At 40.8% G+C, this 24,818-nt stretch overlaps 2 protein-coding genes across 2 annotated transcripts in view; one reads left to right on the top strand and one right to left on the bottom strand.

The window, feature by feature from the left end:
- Positions 1–1,325: 1,325 nt before the first annotated feature.
- slc49a3 (solute carrier family 49 member 3) lies at positions 1,326–14,103 on the bottom strand. Its single transcript, XM_084085916.1, has 10 exons — positions 13,714–14,103; positions 10,401–10,559; positions 9,503–9,719; positions 8,003–8,079; positions 7,330–7,467; positions 5,042–5,158; positions 4,616–4,768; positions 3,967–4,124; positions 3,609–3,709; positions 1,326–2,892 (listed from the first exon to the last, which is right to left on the bottom strand). The coding sequence occupies exons 1-10, from the start codon at positions 13,876–13,878 to the stop codon at positions 2,681–2,683; spliced, it is 1,497 nt and encodes a 498-aa protein (XP_083942042.1). The 5' UTR covers positions 13,879–14,103; the 3' UTR covers positions 1,326–2,680.
- Positions 14,104–19,711: 5,608 nt separating this feature from the next.
- pcgf3 (polycomb group ring finger 3) overlaps positions 19,712–24,818 on the top strand; it is a gene marked incomplete at its 3' end in the record, with an annotated part of 55,080 nt that continues 49,973 nt past the window's right edge. The window contains exon 1 of the mRNA XM_084041759.1: positions 19,712–19,839. The remainder of the gene's footprint in view (positions 19,840–24,818) is intronic.

Genomic DNA, 24,818 nt, shown 5'->3' with positions numbered 1-24,818 from the left:
GAGAAATGTGACGGTGATGTCATATCAAATAGGTACAATAGGTATGGTACTGCATGACTTCCCAGTTACTTTGTCAGAGTACACTGGTTTTGTTTCAAGTGGTTTCAAATTGCAACTAAATGTTGCAATTCATTGGTGTGGACTGAGGATTTATTTTCTTGATTGTGACACTGTTTCAGAGACATACAGACAACGTAATTTCAGCCAATGTGTTTAAGACTTCGGGCCCTATTCTGGGCGCCGCGTTACCCATTATCCCTAAACTTCTTTGCCATTTTTTACCATTAAAAAAAAAAATCAGATAGTTCAACTAGCCGATCTACATCGACACGCTGAGAGCTTGTAGATCGGCTTTTTGAACTGTTTGAAAATGTTTTTCAAAATAGTAAAAAATGGCAAAGAAGTTTAGGGACAATGGGTAAGGCGGCGCCCAGAATAGGGCCATTCATGTGCAGGGCAATATAAAGTATATTGTGGACAACGGACATCATAAATGCATACAGTATTAGTTAATTTATACTTAAAATAGTCCAGATGTGTGTTGCATGCAGTCAAAGTATACATTTAACTTTACTACAGAGGTTTTAAGGGGATGTATGCTTTGACACCAAAAAGCATCTTTTTACTCTGGTTCCCTTTTGCCTTCCAAAGTATTATAGAGAATTGATATTTTAGTTATAGTTAACAGTTAGTACTTAATTTGTTTTGAGATGAATTAAAGACTAGCAGCAGGCTCCTTTTAAGCCTTGCCAGTGACTTGAGATAGATATTTTTATGATTCATATTTGGACACCGGTCCAGCTTTGTGCCTGGGAATAGGCAACAAAGTCTGATAAAGTGGCTTGTTAAGAATAATCCATAATCCATATTGACAGTTAACTTTTTTAATCTGCCGGTTTTAGGCCATAAAGTATCTAAAAATGAATATTTTGATCTAGTATGATGCTATAAACAAGACTGTAAATTAACTGAAATGAATTGAAAATACTTTATATAAATTATGTATACTTGTGCCAAGTACCACTGACATTAACCCTGGTACATGATTCACAAATGTTCACTTTTTTCCAAAAATGTGTGGTTCATGGGTAAAACCAATAAGATCATAGCTCTGACCTGGTCAGTTTATTTAATGAGCAAATGGTCCTCCTAATACTTGATGTACCTGTATGTTCATAAAGTGCCCACTGCCCAGTTCAAACTGGTCTTTGAAACGAGAGTCACAGAACACTGTTCAGTGACACTGGCCATGTGAGAAAAGATCATATTTTTCCATCTGCAGCTCATGTGTGTTTGTCTCGAAGTTAAATTTGGTTAACAACACATTTACACGAAAATAGCCAGACGACATGCTCACATAGTAGATCAGCTTTTTTGAAAAATATTGAATTTGCCCAAAATAGGGAGTCCAGGTTGAAAGTGATAAAAAGAAGCAGTTTCAACATAAGCAATGAGATAATTTTTAAATTATTCCTTTTTGGGAAAAATGCATCAGCAGAAATGTATCATTTAGTGGCCATAAAACACTGAAAGTATTTGTCAACCAATGACTAGGGTACCTACCTAGTACCTACAGTCGTTTAAAATGTATGACAACTACATTTTGTTCTATGCACATTTTCTGCATAATCTTTTGTATACTCCTTAGTTCATTAGTCACAGTGGCTGCTGGTGCATTCCAAAAGTCACAGCAATCTTGTAGGTTTGTTTTCCCAAAATCATTATCAGGTTTTGTTCACTAATAAAGGTAAATTGTTGATGGACTTGTTTTGTTTTATTTAGAGAGTGTGTAGAGACTAGGGAGACATGATACAGACAGGATTTGGAAAACTCAGGTCTCACAAGGACATTATGGTCAGTGCACTAACTGCCTGAGCCACCAGGCACCCCGACGATGGTTAATTTCAATGTTCAATCTAGATCATATTTTCAAATACAGTCATTTTATAGTTTAACCACTTTTTGTTTTGTTTTTATAGCCGATCTACATGCATGTAGATCAGATGTGTTTGCCACACGACACTGTAGTACTACAAACTATGATATAAAATAGGGCTTAAGTGGTTAAATACTGAGTTAGTACCAACAGTGATTCCTTATTACTTGTTATTCCATATAACAAAGGCACCAAAAAGGTAATACAAAACTATCTAACAGAATCAATATTTATACAGGAATGTATCCATGTATGATGAAAAAAAAAAACCTTTAGCCCCTCATAGGGGTTTGGTGTGCTGTACCACTCCATTGTTTCTCTTCCCTGAGATGAGGTAAGGTAACTGTCAGCTTAACTATACCTTTGCCAGGCATGCTCTCCCCTTTATGAACCAATAACCATCTCAATTTCTCTGGCATGTGGTGTGTTATTCTCTCAGTGGCAAATTGGGTCAGTGTTCAAGTAATCTGGACTTTGAGTACTGGGGCAGGGTGAAGAATGTGAACAATGCACTGCACCACAAGTACGACTCTGCCTTTGAGTCCCACCACTCAATAAAGAAACGATGGCTTTGGCAACACAAAGACATTTTTTCAGCAGAAATCTGAGAGGGAAACAGTGGAGGTTAAGGCTCTGACGGGATCCAATCTTAGATCAGCGGTTCCTTTCAGTCCCGACAGTGGACTTTACCACTGCACCATCAGCCAGTGGTGTATTTCACTTAATACACTCTGTCTTTATTCTTTATGTCTTTATGTCATTCCATTCTGGGGGTGGGGAGCATGCTTCCACACTCCAGACTACTGGTCTACGCTCCTGGGTGGTGGTGCCGTTCATTTGCGGGGTCCCCTGGGTGGCTTGTGCCTCAGCCTCCAGTCGCTTGTATCTCGTATTGAAGAAGATGGTGAAGGCGCAGGCGGACGCACTAAATAGGCCTGCCATCACCAACACGGACACTGCAAGAGAGAGAAAAAACAGTCATTGAAATACTTCACGTCCAGTCCTCCCTCCTGCATCAGATTCCCTCTCCCACACTTTCCTTCTCTACTCATTCTAATCTGTCCTCTACTCATTCTAATCTGTCCCAGTATTGATTTATCTTTACAAAAAATTGGTTAAACCAATTTTAACCAATTTACTTATTTCTCATCACAAATGTCTTATCGTCAAACTGTGTCATTACAGTGTCCTGTAAACAAATGAGTGATTGTTTTGCACATGGTAAATAAACTATGTCTGATTACAGCCGTCTACTTCCTGTTAGCTTGTAATGTTGATGGTCTATGAATCTGAACTCATCATTTGGTTGTATTTCACTTTGGATGAGAGTATAAAATTACTTAAAGTAAAATGTCTGCTGAACTACATCATGTCTCACTGCATAATCTGATGAGATGAAAATTATTTCTCTCTCGTTGTTCTTGCCTTTGAAACATCATCCTGTCACCTTTGGCTTTGTTTACAGTGACTTGATTCAGTAGGATTACGGTAGAAGTAGTGAACATGTGCAAGTGTAACATGCATCAGCGTGGTGAAATAACAGTATACACTGTGTGTGTGCGTGCGTGCGTGCGTGCGTAAATGATGAGAATGTCTTGTCCTCATCTAGTGCTGTTCTACAAAATGTCATGTCATTACATTGTGTTGTTTAATGTCATGTAATGCATCCTACCCTTCCAGGACTGGGTATCAGTTGAACAGGTAGCAATAGGAGAGCTGACCAGCTTGGACAGCGCCTGGAGGAGCATTATGTAGAGAACTGACTGAATCGATCTAGGAAACACAGTGAGAGCACACGGCAATCAGGAATGACTTGAACAAAAAAAAAAATCAGAAAGAGAACAGAAGCCTCCTTAATTACCACCAAGTTATAACCAGTGAAAGTCATTACCATGCACCTTGCGAATATCATTTTGCAACTACAAAGTTTAAAAGCACCAAACAGCCCATTGAAAATGACAGAAAAGCTCTGGGATCATATTCTCTGTGTAGTTGGAGAACATTATAGGTTTTTCTGGAGACAGTAATACCCTGATATGAAGATGAGGCCGGCAGAAGTAGCTTCTCCAACAGGGTAGGAACATTCCACGGACAGCTCCATGGCGACCGGGTAGATGGAGAAACCAAAAAAGCCGAACAGGGAGCAAATGACTGCCAGGGCTACTTTCTGTCCCTGCATCTGAGAGACCTGGTGGAGAGGAAGAGATTTCATGATAGATAATCAGGGTAAAGGCAACCTTTGCTCACTAGCTGCAGCACCAGCGTTTGAATGTCCAGTTTGTGTAGCAGAGCAGCCCTGCCTGTGCCAAGTGTGCCGGTGCGTATTAGAGCATGTGCCTGTGGTCCCCTGGGGCCCTGGTGTGACTATTCTCATAGCAGACCCCTGAACAGTGTTTGTGCCAAGTTTGGTGCGCATCGGAGCCAACGGTGAGCCTTGCAATTCCAGATGTCGGTCCACCCACCCTGTCTAGGCAATGGAAACAAGTCCCCAGGACTTTTTGGTGTTATTAGCTTTAATGGCTGACTGTACAACGTGCTGTTTAGATTTTTCACTAATAAAGGATTCAATCAATCAATCAATAGGCTATTTGGATATATACGGATATAATGAAAACAATTTATCCGACTTTATAACGTGAAAATTTGCCCATGGCCCTGACCCTTTATTTATTTCCTTACCACAGAAAAGGCAATGCAGGCCAGAGCAGTGAAGCTCATGTTGATTTTGGTGACTTCCACAAACTGTTTGGTCTTATCCACGTACACACCCAGGATCCCTGCTCCTACAATGCCAAATACAATGAAGAGACCTCCACACAGGCCAGAGAAGTCCTGTAAACACAGCCACAGCATGAACAAAGTCAGTTTCCCAAGGATGAGGAGAAATCATTAAGAGCTTTTGCTTTGTGCCTAGCAAGCATTATCCTTGGCTTGACCTAGGATCAAATCCCACAAGGGCCTAATCTGCATTCATTGCCTTTGTCTCCAGAGCAGGTTTATAGAACAGGTATCCATCTATCCATTCAATATCAAAATATGCACATAGTATCCATAATTACATTATTAATAATTGAACACATGCTCTGAGTACATAATATCACTTACATTGGCGTATCCTTTCACACACAGGATCTGTTCAAGCAGCGTAGAGAAGCAGGTAAACACAGCCATGCCCGATCCGAAACACAGTAGAAGGATGAGGTAGGCCTTGTTTTTCAGTAACTATAGAGACACAAATGCATGGTTTCCTCAGGCTTGCTGGTCACATTGTGTGCTTCCAATAACAACTCTACACTTCTAGCTGTCTGTCTCATCACCTGTTTGCAGGAGGAGCGTGACCAGGGTTCAATTTGTTGTATGACAAAGTGACAATAGCCGATCTACACGATGCATCGCATTGTGGTGCATTGATCTGCTATTTTAGTTTTGTATATATAAAGAAGGAAATATTTGCTATTTATTTATTAAAAGAGTACAAATAAAAATGAATTAATATATTTGAAAAATACATTTGACCAAAATAGGAAAGCCAGGATTAATGTCTGTCCACCTACCATTCACTAGAGCTCTTTATATTGTTTTGTTAAATGCTTGCTGTGTGTTTCTGCATTTTGATCATGGACTGCATACAGTTGAAACCTAATACAATACTGAGCTGGAGGTGGTCTCTGAGTTGGGGGTCACAGAAAGTGTTCTAATTTTCTCTCACTCTGTCAGTCTCAGATTGTATACTGTATCACAGTTTTGTGTCTCTACAGTATCTTCTTTTTTTTTTATATAATTTTTATCCCGCGATTTTTTTCACCCGGTGCCAATTTCCTAAGTGATCCTGGGCGCTACACCAGCGCTACACCAGTCCCCCACAGCCAGGGAGGCCAGGGCCGAGCTCATGCTTCCTTCAGTGCATGAGAGCCAACTGACCTTCTTGTCACCTGACAGGGGGGAGTTTCCCTGGTTGGACGTAGCGCGTGGAAGGAACACGTTATTCCAACCAGTTCCCTTCCCCTCCATCAGGCGCCCCGGCTGTCATGGGGGAGGCGGTATAGCGACCAGGATTACTACATGTTTTTGTGAGGGTATTAACTAACCTAGGAGACACGGGGAGAACATGCAAACTCCACACAGAGTAGGCCCTTTCGCCAACCCCACCCTGGGTATGGGCGCTGATGACGCGGAGGAGAAGACACGCCCCCAGCGCCCACAGCGTCCCTGGCGGGAATCGAACCCAGGACCTTCTAGCTGTGAGGCAACAGCGCTACCGACTGCGCCACCGTGCCCCCGTCTCTACAGTATCTTGCCGTTTAATAACATATTGATGATGTCTGACTGACTGCCCATCTATTGAGCTGCCTTTGTGTCTCATTAATTCAATTCACTGTATGAAAGACTTCCATTGAAACTGCCAGCTAGTAACATTTTAGATAATGTGTATTGCTGTCAGCTACTGGCTGTCAGCCAGTTGGGTATTGTATTGGTGTCTGCCTGTGAGTCAGCCAATAAGCTCATATTTTGTCTGCAAGCCAGTCTTTCTGTTTCCTTACCAGATTAACCACATAAACCCTAGCATTCCTATTCTGGGCATGTCAGAATAGGCTAACATTCGGCTAATAAAATGTATTTTCTTATTTTCTAAGCCTTTATTCGATGAGTACAGTGGAGAGAGACAGGATACACGGTGAGAGTAGGAGAGTGACATGCAGTAAATGGTCTGGCCAGCCAGGAATCAAACCGGGGACTTGTGGTAGGCGCCCAAAACACTCAGCTATCGGGTCGCCCTGAAAATAGAAGATCTACAAGCAATTTTAAAGCTTGTATATCTGCTATTTTCAGCAAAGATTTGATATAAAGGGAATAAAGGAGCGAATCAAGTATAGACCCCCGAGGGCTTCGGTCAACTAAGTATATACGGTTTAAGTTAACGAACTATAACAGCATCAATACATATTATTGTTTTATCACAGCTTCGTATCATACATAGACACAGGCCATGTTCTTGTTAAGACTATTTTCAAGTACACTTTTTGCACCAAACGGCATTTTAAAATGCCATAAAACGCACTGACATCCTGACTGTCACAAAACAAACAAACGGAAAAAAAACACAATGATGTGGAATAATATTTAGCGTGTTGTATAACCAATCTCAAGAACATTTCAAATCTCTGCAAGTTGATTTTCATAGCTTCCTCAAATATCAAACAAACCACAGTATGCTTTGTAAAATGATCGGCAGTGATGTCAAGTAAACAGTAAGCCGCAAGACTACTGGTTTCTGTCTGTCTGTCAGTAAGTCTGTCTAAACTCAATCTCCCAGTCAGTGAATCAGCCACTCTGCCTGTTGGCTTGTTAGTCTTTCACTCAGTCTGTCCATGTGTGTGTGTCTTTCACCGTACCAGTTTGATTCCCTGTATGAAGGGTTCAGAGTTGGACGAGTCAGCACTGGCAGACGGTGGTGTTGGGGGGGCACTGCTCTGTATCCCCACTGTAGCGAGTACACAGGCGATGGCTGCTGGGACTGCATAGACAAACATCTGAGGGGACACACAGAAATATAGTGATGAATGTATATTATTGTATTAGCACTTGTAGTAAAAGACAAGTTATCTTCATTTGGGTGTCAGGTATGGGTTGTGTAGTTTCTCTTCTTAAAAGTCATATGCCTGATACAAGGATGTTGGATTATGGATTAAGGACCCAATTGAGTAATTATTTTATCCAGGTAATGTTTTGTTGAGCATCACACATGAGCTTTTTTCAATAATGTTCTGTTATACATCCATACAGTTAGACAAATATTCACAACCATGGGAGCAGCCAGTCTGCTACTGCTGGCCTCTGAGCAGTTCCAATAGAGCAGTTATGGGTTACCTTGATAAGATTGTTGATGGAGGGTGTGTACCTTATTCACCCACTTCTTTACATCTGTAAACCTCTGATGTGCCCATAAAATATATTTATTACAATTAAAACACATTGGGTAATATCAAAGGGTCAGTAAGGTTCACAATGCAGAAGCCATTATGGACCCTATGCCAGCAACCTTAGTGAGCTTTTATTCTGACTCACCAGCAGAGGAATACTGTTGTATGTCCCAACAACCATAGGGGAGAAGATGTTAGCGAACAGGAGGCCCAGGGGATTGGCTGAGAAAGAAGAAAAGAGAAGTTCAATCGAGAAATATTGTCTATATCTAGTTTCATTACTATGTTTAGAGCGCATGCATGCAGAGGCTTGCACTTCCTCTTCCCACTTTTAAAGGTCTCACTTCTTCTCTTTAAACACCATATGGAGGCTGAGGCTCTAAATATCACAAATCATCAAATTCTTTTCAATTGGAACAGCAAAATCCTGTGTTAAAATAACACTGCGGATGCGAAAAAGGGACAAGGACAGACATATATAGGGATTTCCATAATTTGGCATAAAAGGGACACAGACAGACAGACAGACACAGAGATCTCTATATATGGGCACAAAGGTAAGGTACGCAGACAGACAGACGGTTAAAACGGGTGTTATGACAACAGGTATAGCATAACAGGGTGGGGCATGCATTTCCTATTTTCATTGTTCCCAACTTGAATCGTTCCCAAGTAGGCCGGTGCCCGACGGGCACAGGTCTAGTTTAATTAAAAACAATATAAACCCAAAGAGGCAAAACATTATTCATGTGAAAGCATCCCAGGGTAGTCCCAAATAGACCCTTACAGGTCTGTAACTCTGAGAGTGTACAAATGGAACCAGATATACAGTAGGTCCATTTGGTTCCATTTTGTACACCCTTGGAGTTGTGGGGGTCCTTGAAATTAAAAGGTTTAAGATCCACTGGCCTAGATACAGCCAATGAGGTTCAAACTTAACAAGAACAAGTTACATTTTGTTGAAAAGAAATTGCACACAACCTGCACAATGTCTTTAAACAAACAAGAAAGTGATTTGAATAACTGTGAGAGATATTCAAGAACAATCCTAAACGGTGCAAGGAATACAGCCATCAGTGAGAATTGCCTCCGGGCAAAATTGGTAAAAATGCGACATAACTAGACATGAATATTTGTTTTTCTTCGATTTTTTTTTACATTTTTATTTATTAGCCCATTTCTCCCCGATGTATTCCCACTGTGCCATTAATGGCAATTGATTCCTCCCCACACACATTTGTGTGTTGTCGCTACTGTTGTATCCTACTGGCTCACCTGTCAGTGAGGAGCCCCCACCGGGAGGACATAGAGCCTCTATCCTACTCCTCCCGTCCAAGTCCAACACTCCCGGCTGACAAATATCCCCCTCCCCGCCCGGCTTCCCTCCCACGAACTTGGGCCAATTGTGCTCGTATAGACGCTCAACAAAGCCAGATGCACCGCGGTGGATTTGGGCAGGCACTTTATCACTGCGCCACCCAAGCGCCTTGGACATGAATATTTTAAACAAATATATATATTTTTTTATATTTGTCCCTCCAAATACACAGGAAAAAAAAAAAAAACAATGGCTGATTACCTACAGAAGTGGCTAGTCGTAGTAGGTGTTGATGGCGTTAAAACAAATCTCAGACAAATCACTCACACATGGAGGCGATGGTGTTGGCCGTAGCACGCTGATGCTCAGGGAACCAGAGTGCTGCCAGCTTGGTGGGGGTGAAGACGATCAGGGGCTGGGCCAGGGCACACAGAGTCTGGCCGGACATCACCATGGCATAGGGGTCCTTTACACCCGCACTCTGCACTACACCAAGAAAACGCAGCACTGCACCCAGCATGTTCAGCCAAGCTCCCAGGATCAGCTGGAGGATTGAAATGAGGGGACAGACGGGGACACGTTTGCAAGTAGAAATCTGTGGTGTTGTTCTGTGATGGATAGGTTCGCAAGAGGGAAGACATTAGTTACTCAACAATAAATCTGTATTAGCCATTATGCTACTGCAGGCTTCATAGCCTAGTTTATACTTAAAGTGTAACAAGTGTTGGCTAATCAATTACCAACAGGCTTTATTGTTTGGAACCATTTTTTACAATAATACTGTATGAGTTATGTGACTGAAATGCCTCTACTGGCCTAGAATTGAATCCTGTCAGATGTTTCCAGCTGTCTTTTTTTCACCTACTGTCCTCTCTTCTGTAAACAAATGTGTGCATTTTCTGCACATGGTAAATAAACTGAGTCTGATTATACTGAGGCTTTCATATAACCTCCCGTTCCATAACTTTTTCCAATCACAGTATAATTTTCTGCTCTTTCCTTTGCTTAATTTCCTGGCTCTGGTGGCAGCATGCTCTCATATTCAGGAACAATAATAAAAGGAACCACCCCAGAACACTGGAACTACCAAACATATACCTATTCAACTATATATATGGATTCTATTTCAAGTAAATGAAGCTTGAGAATCCTAAGAGCTATTAAAGTTGCTGTTGTGAAACCCCACAACTTTAGGAGTAGAAATTGCTATTCTTTTCATTTTTACCGTGATCCGTAGCCCAACAGTGTCCAGCATCCAGGTGCTTCCAAAGCTGAGTGGTATAGCCACCACCATGTAAACCAGAGACAACCAGTTTATTTGGTTTAGAGATGCCTTTAGGTACTGGGCAGACTGGTCTGCTACTGGAGCAAAGGTCAGCCATAGCTGAGGGTAAAAGAGAAAAACAAAGGTGGGGGGGTGCTTTGATATTCATTATTTGCTCAATATTTTAAATGTTTATGTTTCAATGCTTCTGTCAGCACATATTAAAACACATTCCATAATGTCCTTATCCAAAACGCACACATAAAACCACTGAACCCTTGTAAGACACAACACTACTAATTTAAAAGGCTGAAATGTGGATCATTCTCCATGTTTATCAATTCTTCAATACAGTACATTTGTGAATTAATTCACTATTCAACATTTGGGACTGAACTAGTCATCTGACCTCCACACTATTGATTTCTTTATCAAAAAAATCTCAACTGACTTTGAAGTCCAAAGACCATGGTCTATATAGCGTCTAATAGGTAAGCAAAAAAAGGATGACTTAAATTTGTATGCATGTGTCATGTGATGATCATGTAAGACAGGGTACAATGCTGCTCTCACATGTGACGTGACCCAGCTTTACAGACACACAGTAACCTTACAGGATACAAAGGGCAGTTACAGTACATGCATGTATATAAGCTGTCTGGTGGGGAAAAAGCTATGAAGAATCAAATCACAAAAATACACCAAAGAAAAGGACAATATGATGAAGCAATATGATGTAATCATACTATTATTATGTCCCTGTGATCCAGCCTTACATACACTTATTAGAAACCTTACATGTGAATGGGCCCTACTGGCACTATGAATACAACTGAGCACAGAACTCAGAATTGCTCATTTGTTTCTAGTTCATATTTGAAATAAACGTTAGAGTTAGAGTTCCTGTAGTTAGGTGTTTCTAAAATATAACTATAACAACATCCATAAAATCCCACATAAGGTTAAAGCAATAAAAACACACAGCTGAAGAAATATGCATTTTCCTTCACTAATGTAGTATAACTCTAAGTCTAGTGACAACACACAGTGTTCTTCTTACACAGAGAGGCGGAACAAATCAAATGGAAGTATATGTTTCACAAAGCACTGGGACAACAAAAAAGGCTCCTGATACAATTCACTCTTTTGTTGGCATTCAAGAAAATCTAATTTATGCGGCCAAGTTGAAGCAAGGCATGTCAGCTGATGACTATACACAATGTCAACACTGTTCTCTTTGCATTGAGTCCTGCATCCCATTATAGGTGTGCACATTTATACACTTTGTCCATTTTTATTCCATACTACTTGGCCCTTACACTGGCACGCTCGTTTGTCTTTGAGAATCAATGAATCAATGACTATTTCAGCAATATGCTGTCGTAATTAGGCCAATTAAAAATAGGGTCGCAATCTTAATCATTATTTTATTTGGTCTAACACTTTGGATTTGTTGATATCACAAAGATACTGTATCTGTCACCCCAAAAAAAGAAAATTCACAAATGTTTTATTTATAAAGCTTATGAGTAGACATTCAGGCAGGTGTATCGCCAGCCGAGTATCTTTTGCAGCTCTGGGATCCCCACCAGCACCACAGAAATAATGGTTTCCTTGGTGACAGCAGGTCCCCAGGGGCTCATTGGTGGGGTTAGGGAGGGGCTGAGTTTGTTTGACTGCATTTGCCCTCAGGCACACTTGGCTATACAATGACAATAGCCCCAGGGAGTGATATCATGTTCTGTGACACACAAAAAGGTGAGCGTGTACCAACCACATGTTACCAACTAGTTACCTGTATTACCGAAAATCCCAACCACTATGAGTGATCACGCATTATTATGTAAAATGACATTTGCGCTGTTTCAGTGTTTCATGAAAAAACCCTGACACATTGACAATAAAATTAAAAATGTGTTTTTATTTATATTATTATTATTATTATTATTATTATTATTATTATTATTATTATTATAGTTCTTCCAGTTAAGTGGTAATATGCTCGATTTAGATTATATCACTAGACCAGGGGTTCTCAAACTTTTTCATGTGAAGGACCCCCAAATTGACACTTAATAGCCCACGGACCCCCATTTGAAAAGATATGCCAGGGACCCCCATAAGAGAAGAATTTTACAGCTCTAGCAGTGATTCTCAACCATTTTAATTTCAAGGACCCCCAGTTTGACACGCATTAGGCTATGGACCCCTATTTAATGGCATTTCTATCTCTGGGACCTCAATTTATATTGTAAAAACAATGTTAATTTAACTCTGAGAGTGTACAAATAGGAACCAAATGGACCATTTGGTTCCTAACTATCCATCATTTAGCTGGGTACCTCCTGGAACTCCCTCAAGGACCCCTGGGGGTCCCCGGACCCCACTTTGAGAACCAATGCACTAGACATCAGACTAAAAACAAACATCCTGATTCCAGCACATAATTTAAAACACATGATGACAATCTCATGCCCCTGACCTAATTATGGTTTGTCAGAATAATCAACCTTATAGGCTACATGTGTACATTCAACCTTTTTTTAAAGGTTACCACTAAATTAAAAATTACGTTCGACTCTAAACAATATGCATTTAGCCAGGCCAACTTCGTTCTATTGAAGACATCCACTTTTCGTCTCACTTGCACACTTCCCTGACAGGCTTCGTGCTGTATTTAATTTAACTGGTCATTTAACCAGTGGTGGAAAAAGTAGGCTACTACATTTTTTTTTGTATTGGTAAAAGTATCAATACTGCAATGTAAGTACTCTGTTACAAGTAAAAGTCCGGAATTCAAAATTTACTTGAGTAAAAGTACAAAAGTACTGGTATCAAAATGTACTTAAAGTATCAAAAGTAGAAAGTACTCATTAAGCAGAATTTTTCAAATGTATAAAAATCTTCTGAAAATATCTACAAAGATCTACAAGCTCACAATGCGTCGCAATTAAATGTACTGTATTTAAGGCACTGAGGGGCAGAAAAATCTACAAGTAAGTAACAAGTAACTAAAGTGTTCTAATAATCGTAGGGGGTAGAAAGTGCAATATTTGCCTTTGAGATGTAGTTGAGTAGAAGTAAAAGTGCTGAAAAAGTTGAGAATACTTAAAAGTAAAAAATATCTCAACATTTTACAGTACTTGAGTACATGTACTTAGTTACTTTCCACCACTGCCCGAGAGAGAGGGAGAGAGAGACACACACACACACACACACACACACACACACACACACACACACACACACACACACACACACACAGTTGACTCACCACTGCGTTGGAACAGTTGAGCAGACACAGCACGAACAGAACGAACCATCTCCTCTTGTATACTTTGAATACCAGAAGTTTCTCCAGATCTTTGTTGGGATTATTTCCTTGGACCGCCGAGACGTCGCTATGATCCTCTCCCTCTTCATAGTCCTCCTGGTCCATGAGTATTCCGATTATGTAAGGCACACTCCTAGCTATCGAAACATTTTAATGCTTACAATGTTGCTGACAGATCAGTGCTGTATGAAAAAAGCAGCGTTGTCGTTTATGTTGTATTCTCATTCTCATCCCAAGAGGCTAAACACACCCGACCGGTTTGACGTAGAAGGAAGAAAAAACACCGCCGGATCCTGGTTCATGGATCATCATTGTACTGTACAACCACAGACTGTGCACAACACACATTCAGAGTTCAGACCTAACTGAACACCACAGCAGACTTGTCTTAGCGCCCGTTGTGTTCAGTGTGGACCGTCCACATCAAGCCGTGAAGCACATAATTGTTACAGGGCTTGGTTGAATGCTTGATTCTGATTGGTCAATCGCGAAATTCAGCGGCGTGTTATTTCTGAATAATTACCGATGAGCTCTATTAGACCCCTTAACAGACGACGTCACACTGATAAGTGCAACCAGTATGCGTGCAATGCAACCCATTCTATCAGGTCTCTCTAGGACGCGCCTCACTGGCCAATAACACCCAAGAGGGGGTTGGGGTGTGTTGAAACCAGCCCGAAACAACAGGTTGAGAATTGATTGCGTGAAACAATCACCTGTGCGTCCAGTCTCAATGTTAGTAAACAAATAGCAGACCGGTGTCTAATCTAAGGTTCAGAGTATGCTGTATCCAACACGACAGCCATGTAAACAAACACACAATGTAATTTACAACTACTCTCAAGAATGTTTTTGAAAACATTTGAAGCGAGAAATAGACGATTCAATAACCGAAAATTGATTCTATTTGATCAACATTTCCTCCTTGTTTTCTGAGGCGACCATACTGGGTGGATGGCCAGCGCAACACTTATGGAATACTTTCATTACCGTAAGCAAGGAAATACTTTGTTTTGTTGTTACTTTTGGGTCAATGTATTAATGTATTTATTAAGTAGCCGGGATAATTGTTTCTGCACCTGTAGTTGCTGAGAAATAACCCCCTTCTTCAGGATGATTAAACACCTCGGCCGTGTTTAATCAGCCTCAGGTGTTATTTCTCAACAACTACCGGTGCGGCAATAGTTATCCCTTACATATTACTATACCTTTACTATACCGTTTTAATAATGGATGACAGTCCACACAGCAGCTATCAGGCATGTGCAGGGGGGGATGGGGGTGTCTTTTGTGGCTTGGGCACCTGCCCCTTTCCCCTTGATGCAGCCCAAGACAAGTTATTGTTTTTCAAGGGTTTTGTCCAACACCTGTGGCCCTTATCAAGGGTTATAATTATGATGATTATTTATGATTATAAATAAATTGAGCTGGAAGCTATCTGTCAGTTTGAGTTTCACTTTTGACCTGATGAAGTGATGTGCCATTGTGCCTGGCCCCTACGCCTTCAATATGCTTTGCTGCGGCAATACTGTTACGGATACGGATTGTAATGTCCACTTGTATGAAACTCTGCTTTAGGCTTAATGGTGTAATAATGAAACATAAAGTACATAATGAAATAGACCCATTAGGATGCCTGTAACCTTGTCTTTTGAAGTAGGTTAAAAATAATTGACACACAACCTCTGACAAACACAATTCCAAATAAAGGTTTTAGGAATGCATAATACATATAATTTAAAGGAAGTTTATCTATTTCCTGCACAATGATCAAAAATATGATTTTCTCTTGAGGACTGGTGAATCACAGTGGTATAGGGTTAGGTCTAGAAAGAGGCACAAAAAAATCTCTGTTGTTTGACTCAATAAAACGTGTAAGTCTTGAGCATTAAGTGGAAAGAAAATACAAAGACAGGGTAGAGAGGGGAAATTTCATGGGTCATATGTGGGATTCAGACCCACGACATTGCAACTAGTCTGTTTGTGGGTTGAGCTCTCTCTATAGCTGGGAGTCACTCCCACAACATAACTAAACCAAACCAAACACCTTGACCATACAAAACGTTGGCATTTGTGGCACCCCCTGTTGGTTGATTTTAAAGTTTAAAATTAGCGGTGTGAGGTGAGCTTCATAGCAAGCTTTGTGATTCTATTCTACTGTATATCAAAAGGTGCAAGTCATTAAAATAAAAAGGTAAATGGTGCATTTATATGGCACTTTTATTAAAAGCACCTTAATGTGCCTTAGCAGAGGAAACCATGCAAGGCACGGATGGATCCTTGTCTTCTAATAGCTGTCACTCTACTTTCATACTACTTTCTCTCGAGTATTACTTTATCTTGAAGTCAACAAAGAATGCTTCCACCCTTTTCACCTCAGCTTAGCAGTGCTCTGTTGTAAATGGTCACTGCAGGTAAAATCTAAGAATCAGAATTTTGCCAAATTTATTTGGCAGACAGCAACACAATATGTGGAGGATATTGTATAGTCCCAGAGTGAGTGAGGGCCAGGGCCCAGGGGGATTTTTGTGTGCCCCTGTAGTCCATGAGCCAGACAAGATTTCATTATCGAAAGAGTGGGCAAAACCATACCTATATTAAATTGTTCATAGGGTCAATACGAGTGAATAAATATATGATAACCTTTCCACAGGAGTAGCTTTTTCATGGTTATCACACATTTTGTTATTTTCCCCATACGTACATGACAAGTGAAAAAATGACAATTTAAAAAAGAGTTATCATAATGAAACTTCCTGAGTTGATTACTTACATGAAGACAATGTATTACAAGTTTTCTGAAATTGTATATTTAAATATGCAAATTAGGCATTAGGAAAATATGCCTGAATTTTCGTAACTTTCCAGAATCAACTTTGGAACATTGGACAAAGCCAGAGTCAACATTCTTATTTCATTTTGTTAAGATGTTGGAGTCAAAAAGGTTTTTAACATAAATTGTCATTTTTTCACCTGTCATGTACGTATGGGGAAAATTACAAAATGTGTGATAACCATGAAAAAGCTACTCCTGTGGAGAGGTTATCATATATTTATTTACTCGTATTGACCCTATGAACAATTTAATATAGGTTTGGTTTTGCCCACTCTTTCGATAATCATTGCTCAATTTTGGGGCTCTGGCTCATGGACTACTGGGGAAGAAACTGTTTTGGTCTTGATCGACTGGACACCTCAGTGATTCCTGATCTTTTCCTCGTCCTGTAGTACAGATCATGGAGAGATGGCAGTTCGCAACCTACAACCTTGTCCTTGGCTGTGGAGGCAGCAAACCATAGGTGATGATGTGGTGAGGATGAACTACTCCATCCATACATGTAGAACCATCATTTTCTATCGTAGGTTGAATTTCTTCAGCTGCTGCAGGAATAACATAACATCCTCTCATGGGTCCTAGCGATGGAGGTCATGTTCTTCTCCCACCTGAGGTCCTGCGAGTGTGATATTATTGGGCCCCATTCACCAACCATTCTTAAGATTGTTTTTCTTAGGACTTATGCAGTTTTCACGAAGATTCTGACATTCACCAATGTTTTCTTAGCAGCGAATTGTTCTTAGGTAAGAACAGAATGTACGCACACTCAAGAGTACTCTTAGGCACATTTGAGTGCTGATAGTTTGCGCAAAATAACGTAAAAAGTAAGCAAAACTCGTTACAGTTTAACCACTTTAACCCTATTTTATACTTTGATTGCTGATCTACAAGTTCACAATGCATGCAATTACTGCCCGTTTTGAGCTTGTAGATCGTCTATTTTCGAAACATTAAGATAAATCTTGGGGGAAAAAAGAAAAATGCACAAATATTCTCTTATGCGAGTCCCTGGCAGAAAATACTTTCAGATGGGTGGTCTGCAGCCAAATGCATTTCAATTTGGGGGTCCTTGACAAGAACAATGTTTGAGAACCACTTCTTTAGAGTTTTCAAAGGCCCTGAAACCTGGTTGAGTTGAAGCCCATGCCAATACCCACCTCATGTTCCACAATCTATAGACTTTAGTTTTAGGCATTCTTGACTTCATTCTCTCAGCTTTATTTCTGTGTGTGATTTCCTGTGTTTCCTGTGAGAAATCACACACAGGTGACTGCAGGCACGGCCCTGCCTCAGTCATGCCCTTACACAGGGATTGGTGGAGCGGCTCCCTATGTTAATCAGGATGCTAATTAGGATAGGCGGGGCGTCTGCCTATGATAATTAGGATTAACTGGCGCACCCCTTCAAGTTAAGAGGATTGGGATTCATCATCATAAGAACCTAGTTACGAACAATTCTGCCTTTTAAGAACGTTTCATGAATCCGACTCGACTTCTCTTAGGAATTCACTTAGGAAAAAATTTAAGAAGAAAACGTACAAAGGTATTGGTGAATGAGGCCCATTGCCCCCAGGAATCTGAACTATTACTCACTAGTCACTATTATTTAGTGAGTTTTACAGGGAGTTTCATAGGATGTGTGCCGAGGTTGGGGCTCCTACTGAAGTGCAGCACCATCTCAACAGATGGTGCTACTTAATTTCAAGGACCCCCCATAACTCTGATAGTGTACAAATGGAACCTAATGGACCCTTAGAGATCCATTTGGTTTCATTTGTACAATCTCAGAGTTACAGACCTATAAGTATAAGGGTCCATTTAGAACCCCCTGAAGGAACCTTGAGGGTCCCTCGACTCCACATTGAGAACCACTGGCACTGGTTTAGAGCAAGGGTTCCAAAACTTTTCAGGCCGTGACCCCCCAAAATAATCATATTTGAACTGGGGACCCCCCACCCTGACAAGCACTTGGAATTGTAGGCATTACATTTAGTTTCACCCGGTTCCACAGATAAATATTGTGAAAATAGCTGTCTATTTTCACAATGTTTGCCTCTTTCTTACGTAATATTTGACAATTTGGTATTAAAAAGGTCTTAAAAGTGCTTAAATTGTAACTTTTGAAATGTGGAGATCCCTGTATACACTTATTCTGTATATATCTTGGTTTGTTTACTGAACATTGAGTGAAAAAAAATTGCATATTAAGTTAATTAAATCATCTGGGGACCCCTCAAAATAATTTGGGGACCCCCAGTTTCTGAACCACTGCTTTGAGTCAGATTACACATTTTGTGCTGGGAAACTCAATGGATTAACAAGAAAACAATAAATGATATGCCCAATTTCATTCGATTCATATTTCCTCTACATATATTTAAACCACCACACAGAGATTATTTGAGACACACATAGGCATATGGGTTAGGCATATACTGGGGGTGTGATGAAACATGTTAAATGTTTATTTAATGTAAATAAAAAAAAATACAATTGTAGAAATGCCTTAACATACTTGCCTAACAATACAATGATATTTGATCTATCTTGTTGAATTTTCCATCTCTCCCACTTTGAAAACAAAGGAGTCATTAATGTAGGCAAGTGGGTGTGGAAGAGTGCAACTCATTTGCAACATTGCATCTACTTTGTGTCACATTCATTCATTTGGAACATTCTTTTTTTTCTACCCAAATGAATGAATGGGACACACTCGGTAGATACAATGTTGCAAATGAGTTGCCGTCATTCACCCCCCACCATCTCTCCTCGTCGACTCTGCTGCGCATGCCCAGCACAGTTCCCAGTGTTGCCATGTCGGCTTATTAGAAGCGATCTTGGGCTTCTTTTCCTGTAAAGTTGCTTGTAAAAAGTGGGACCCCATACAAGATTTGTGTTGTTAAAATGTTTCAAAAAATTCTGCAACGCTTTGTTGTTTTTGAAAATTGTAGATCTACAAGCTCACAACGCGTCGCATCGTGAACTTGTAGATCGGCTGTTTTCATGTTTAAAGGGCGAAGGGCTCGCTTCTGTTGGGCTGGTTTTCACAGCCCCGGTTGCTTGTTTCTCTCGCCAAACCTGGCAACACAGCACGATTCCCAGAGTGGTTGTTTCTTTCGGCCTGTTTCGGCATCACCCGTAGATTTTCGCCTCTTTGTTTTACTGCTAGTGGATTTTAACTCGGATTCAACCCCAATATCCAGTAGGACTGTAACTGTAACACCCAAACAGGTTAGTTCGTTTAACTCGAAAGGCTCTCGGCGTGTCTGTGTCCGTTGGTGTTTTATCGTCACGTATTCCGTATTGTTCTTCTTCAGTATGAATGCGCGTGTCTTTTCCGCTTGGTGGTGGTGGTAGGCAGGGGCATGCTATACGGTAACCGGAAAACTCGTCCCAAAACACGCTCGCCCCCATTTGCTTTTGCGAACCAGCCTGCCCAGGTTCTTGTATTTGTTTAACTGAGGGAGGATACGGTTAGAAATAATTGTAGCATAGTTTTGCTGAGGTTAAGTTTAGGAATAAGGTCAGGTTTTGGCACCGTTTTACTGAGGTTACGTTTAGGAATAAGGTTAGGTTTTAGGCATAGTTTACTGAGGTTACGTTTAGGAATACCAGGTGAATACCGCCGGGGCAACTGTGACTTTGGGCGAGGGTTTTGGTATTCTGCTATACGTGTTGTTCTGTTCTGTGTGTCTGTGGTGGTTGTATGGCGGCGCCGGGGCCCTGCAGTTTGCAGTCTTTTATTTGGAAGGAAAAGTGCATTATAAGACTAAGAGGCTGTGTAGCTCGCCGCGGTGCACGCTGTTAATGTAACCCCGTTGTGACGCTCCTCTCGCTCGTCTGTCATACATAATGGTGGTGGTTCTTAAAGAGCGACAACAGGACCGATTCTCCCATATAGCCTGGAATGTTCTTTAAAAAAGCCCGGTCCGGTTCACCCTTAAAGTGTGAACCTCTTCCACAAGCTGTCCTAAGTTCTTAAGAAGGGGGGCTTTGATTTGAATGAGGTTCTTGTGATCGGAATCAAGAGGGACAAGGGAAAGTTGATGCATTTTTAGGGTGGATGTTATGTTGTCGCCCCTCGCTTTAGACTGCAGTGAGCTGTGACATTGTGGAGCTTTGGGGGGAAGGCAGGCAGGCGAAGAGAGAGCAACCAACAAGTATATATCCACTATCCCATAAGGTTAATGGATCTGTAAAAAGACACAGCATTCGACACGTTTGTTTGAGCAAAGGGTAGCACAAAATGCCAGTCTTGTTGAATGTTGGTTTGGCCTCGACTGACTCACACATTCCGAACGACACTGTCTGTGATGCACAGACACAACCGAGCATCAACTTTGATGTCGACATTCGGCTTTGCAGATTAGACTCAAAACACCAACTGGAACATGCAACTTTTTAGTCAATTCAAATGCGCTTTATTGGTATGAGAAAACATACGTTTACATTGCCAAAGCAAGTGTCAAAATATAATAAAAAACAGTTAAAGAAAATGGGGAAAGTATATACAGTTGGAGGGGGTACAGAATTGTGTTAAACGGAGCTATGTCACATTACATGCTATATATACAGGGTATGAAGCTTTTCTGAAACATAGCAGCAATCATTTGCAGTCACTTTAGGACAATTAGCAGCATTTTTTTCTCAAAACTATTTAAATAGCATACAGAAAAGCCTCAGATTTTTTACAATGCGTTTAAAGGTAGAATCTCTGTTTATATGTGCAGTAGGTCTAGTCGAGTCTCTTGTCTGCAGGATGTGTTGTGTTGTTATAACCGTTAAGGTCGAGTGAACTACATTGAAGGATCACGTGGACGGTGGACCGTTACCTTAGTCAACCCCCGGTATCCTAAAAAAAACCGTGTTGCCGCCGCCGCTCGCTCCCAGACACAACGCTACTGAATCATATCAGCTGTCTAGTATTAATGCACGGCTTGTGTCATGATGTACGGCAGTGGTTCTCAACCTTTTCAGGCCATGACACCCCCCCCCCCCCCAAAAAAAAGGATCATTATTTGAACTGGGGAGCGGGGACCCCCCACCCTGACAAGCACTTGGAATGTAAATTTTCGGTTCCACAGATAAATATTGTGAAAATAGCAAATCTACAAGCTCACAACGCCTCGATGTGAGCTTGTAGATTGGCTGTTCTCACAATGTTTGCCTCTTAATATTATTTGACAATTTGGCCCATGTCTGAGAAATTGTGAAAACAGCAGATCTACAAGCTCACAACACCTATTTCTTACATTATTTGACAATTTAGCAAATGTTTGAGAAATTGTGAAAACAGCAGATCTACAAGTGAGCTTGTGAGCGTGTAGATGGACTGTTTCAAAAAAAAAATCCTCTGATATTGTTTGACAATTTGGCCAATGTCTGTCTGACCAGTTTTTATAGTATAGTTTGTTGATTAGGCTACTTTTTTGACGCAATAATGGTATTTTTCCTTTCTTTTTGAGGAATTAAAAAGGTCTTAAAAGTCCTTAAATGGTCACTACACTGTCATCTGGGGACCCCCTCAAAATCATGTGGGGGTCCCGACCCACATGTTGAGAACCACTGATGTACGGGGCATCTCTTTGGTTTAGCAGGGTTTCACATGCACTCACACACACGGTCCAACCGCAGTGTGAACATTCTACGCCAAGGTGTTGATTGTTGAAATTATGCATACCTTTAAAACTGTGAGGGGTTGACCTACTGCCAGATCCAGAATGTTTAAGGGTAGGGTAGTAGCCTATTCACAGGATGATGAAGAATACAAAGGACAGGGATAATAAATAACATCTGTTTAATTATCTCCCATTAGAAATGGACACGTGTGTATGTGTGTGGTCAGATCTTAACAGTCAATGGGTTAAATAGTTGAAGAAAATGACCTTTATTGGTGTGTTAACTGTTAATATGCAACCTTGTTTGATCAGTTTATACTGTTGAGTGGGATGCTGTTGAAACGTGCACATTTAGAAAAGAAATGTGATTTCTTCTCATGTTAAGTAAAATTTGTTTTGTGTTCCATACAATTATAGACCTGGGTGACTTGTGGCAAACTGTGTATTGATTGATTGATTGATTAAATACGTTATTAGTCATAAATGTAAATGGCATGAGGTACAGTCAGACATTCAGGCTAAAAGGATACACAAAACAGTCCTGGGGACTTGTTTCCATTGTGGTCCTTGTTAAGAAAATGCATTCAAAGTACACACTTGGCCTTTCCTTTACTTCAATAAATGTTAAAGGGGCATCTCCAAGTTTCAAGCTATGTTGGTTATCTTTGGCTATACTTGAATACTTGATTAGTCAGAAATATACGACACGTGGTACAGTAAGACATTAAAGCTAACAGGATAACACCAAAAAAGTCCTGGGGACTAGTTTACATCCAATGGTGATACAGTGTGTGACAACATAAATCCATCTCGGTGGCATGATACGTAAACCATGCAACTATCAATTGTAAGCTTAATCACACTCCTCAAGAGTAATACATTCTTTTGACAAATGTGACACTCAAACAAAATACAAATGAAGTTCAGTTTTTGGCAGGTTGCAGTATACCTGTAAGAAAGGATGGTCCACGCCTGCTCTTCTGTGGGAAAGGAGCCTCACTACCACAGGGAGGAGTTGACCTTGCGCGTATCTAGCCCTAGAATGGCTGTGAAGATATTACATATATTTCATGTATTCAAAATACACAGCCATAGATAACTCCTATATGCCCGTCCGGGGAGCAGACTGATCTTCGCGGCATTAAACGTTACCGCGTGTGTGTACTCACCCAATTATTAATTCCTGCGACCTGGAATCAGTCAGATATTGTCCTCCAGTTTCATATCCATTTGAAAGTTCTGGCAGAAAACGTATGTTTAGTAAAATATCTCCACTTTTCCACGAACTGCACACGGACAACATTCTCTGTCGGCGATGGGGCCCGAAATGATTGCTGGAATATCTGACTCCAAGTCGCAGGAATTAATTATTGGGTGATTATTACACACACAGTGCGACAACGTTCATGCCGAGAAGATCAGTCTTCTACCCGGGCGGGCATAGGAGCGATTTATTGCTGTGCATTTGGAATACATGTGTATGTAATATCATAGCACATTCTAGGGCTAGCTTGTAACGTGCTTTCTGGCTTTTTACAAGTGTTGCTCTTTTATCGGTCAACATCAAGAATAACTGGCTCTCAACAGGTTGTGCAAAGTGAAGTGGCTGGACTTGCTCTTTTGTTTTCTTGGAAATATACACACACACACACACACACACACACACACACACACACACACACACACACACACACACACACACACACACACACATACAGCCACATTCATTCACTCTCTCTTGCACACACAGTTGGAGCAGATCAGAGAACAAAGGAAATACAGTGCGTCTGATTTTTAGATCCATCGTGGCACGTTCTGAGTTTTGATGGCCTAGTTTGGCCCAGGGAGAATTAGGCTCACAATAAACCTAGACTATATAATTATGCATATAATCGGCAGGTGGCCTGTCTCATCGCCAAATTAACTTCATGCTGTCGTACCATAGGTTTTTAGACAGGCTTACTTGATTCCTGAAGTGGTGGCTGGCTGGCTGGATAGACGGATGTTTAATTGATGGTTGTTGGGTATACTCCAGGCACACTTGTCCACTGGGCCAGCTCTAGTGAAGAGGGCTGTGCCAGACAGGAGTGAACAGTGAATAACTGGGCACATCAGCATGGTTCTCCTTTGCTGCAAATCACCCAAGTGTTGCTATGTTAAGCCGAGGCCAGGCACATGGAGTATTGTTTGTACTTCTCTACAAACTAGACAAACAACTTGACAAATCCTGATGTGTTTTGTTTATTGTGTATGGATACAACCCCTCTCTTAATCAGCTGGTTGACAAAACCAAATTGATTATAAATACATTTTAAAACATCTGAACAGTTACAGGAGCTATGTAGTGGAGTTCATTTCATTCATATCTCTGGATGGCGCACAAGTGTATTTTTGTTTGTGGTGTCATTGTCACTGATTTAGTTGGTCTACCACTCAGTCACACTGCTGCTATATCAGCAGTCAGTTGAGGCTCTGAGGGGGATCTGTTTGTGCATCCCCCTTGTTTGATAAATACTGTACTTTATTACTCTGCAGGGGAAATACGGATGTCAAAGAAGATTCAGGCATAAGGGGAATAGATGTAGGCCTACA

This window comes from Gymnoscopelus microlampas, assembly GCF_963454915.1.
Source record: "Gymnoscopelus microlampas genome assembly, chromosome: 18".
Classification (NCBI taxonomy): Eukaryota; Metazoa; Chordata; class Actinopteri; order Myctophiformes; family Myctophidae; genus Gymnoscopelus; species Gymnoscopelus microlampas.
The sequence above is the reverse complement of the archived record's forward strand: the minus strand, read 5'-3'. Positions and strand labels throughout refer to the sequence as shown.

Bases quoted from the DNA above. Each gene is read 5' to 3' on its own strand.
- slc49a3 (XM_084085916.1), bottom strand. From the start codon at position 13,878: ATGGACCAGGAGGACTATGAAGAGGGAGAGGATCATAGCGACGTCTCG. The intron at 7,468-8,002 runs GTGAGTCAGAAT...GTGTCCCCTCAG, and splicing joins ACAACAGTATTCCTCTGCTG to ATGTTTGTCTATGCAGTCCC. The intron at 3,710-3,966 runs GTATTACTGTCT...TGTGTTTCCTAG, and splicing joins GGCCTCATCTTCATATCAGG to ATCGATTCAGTCAGTTCTCT.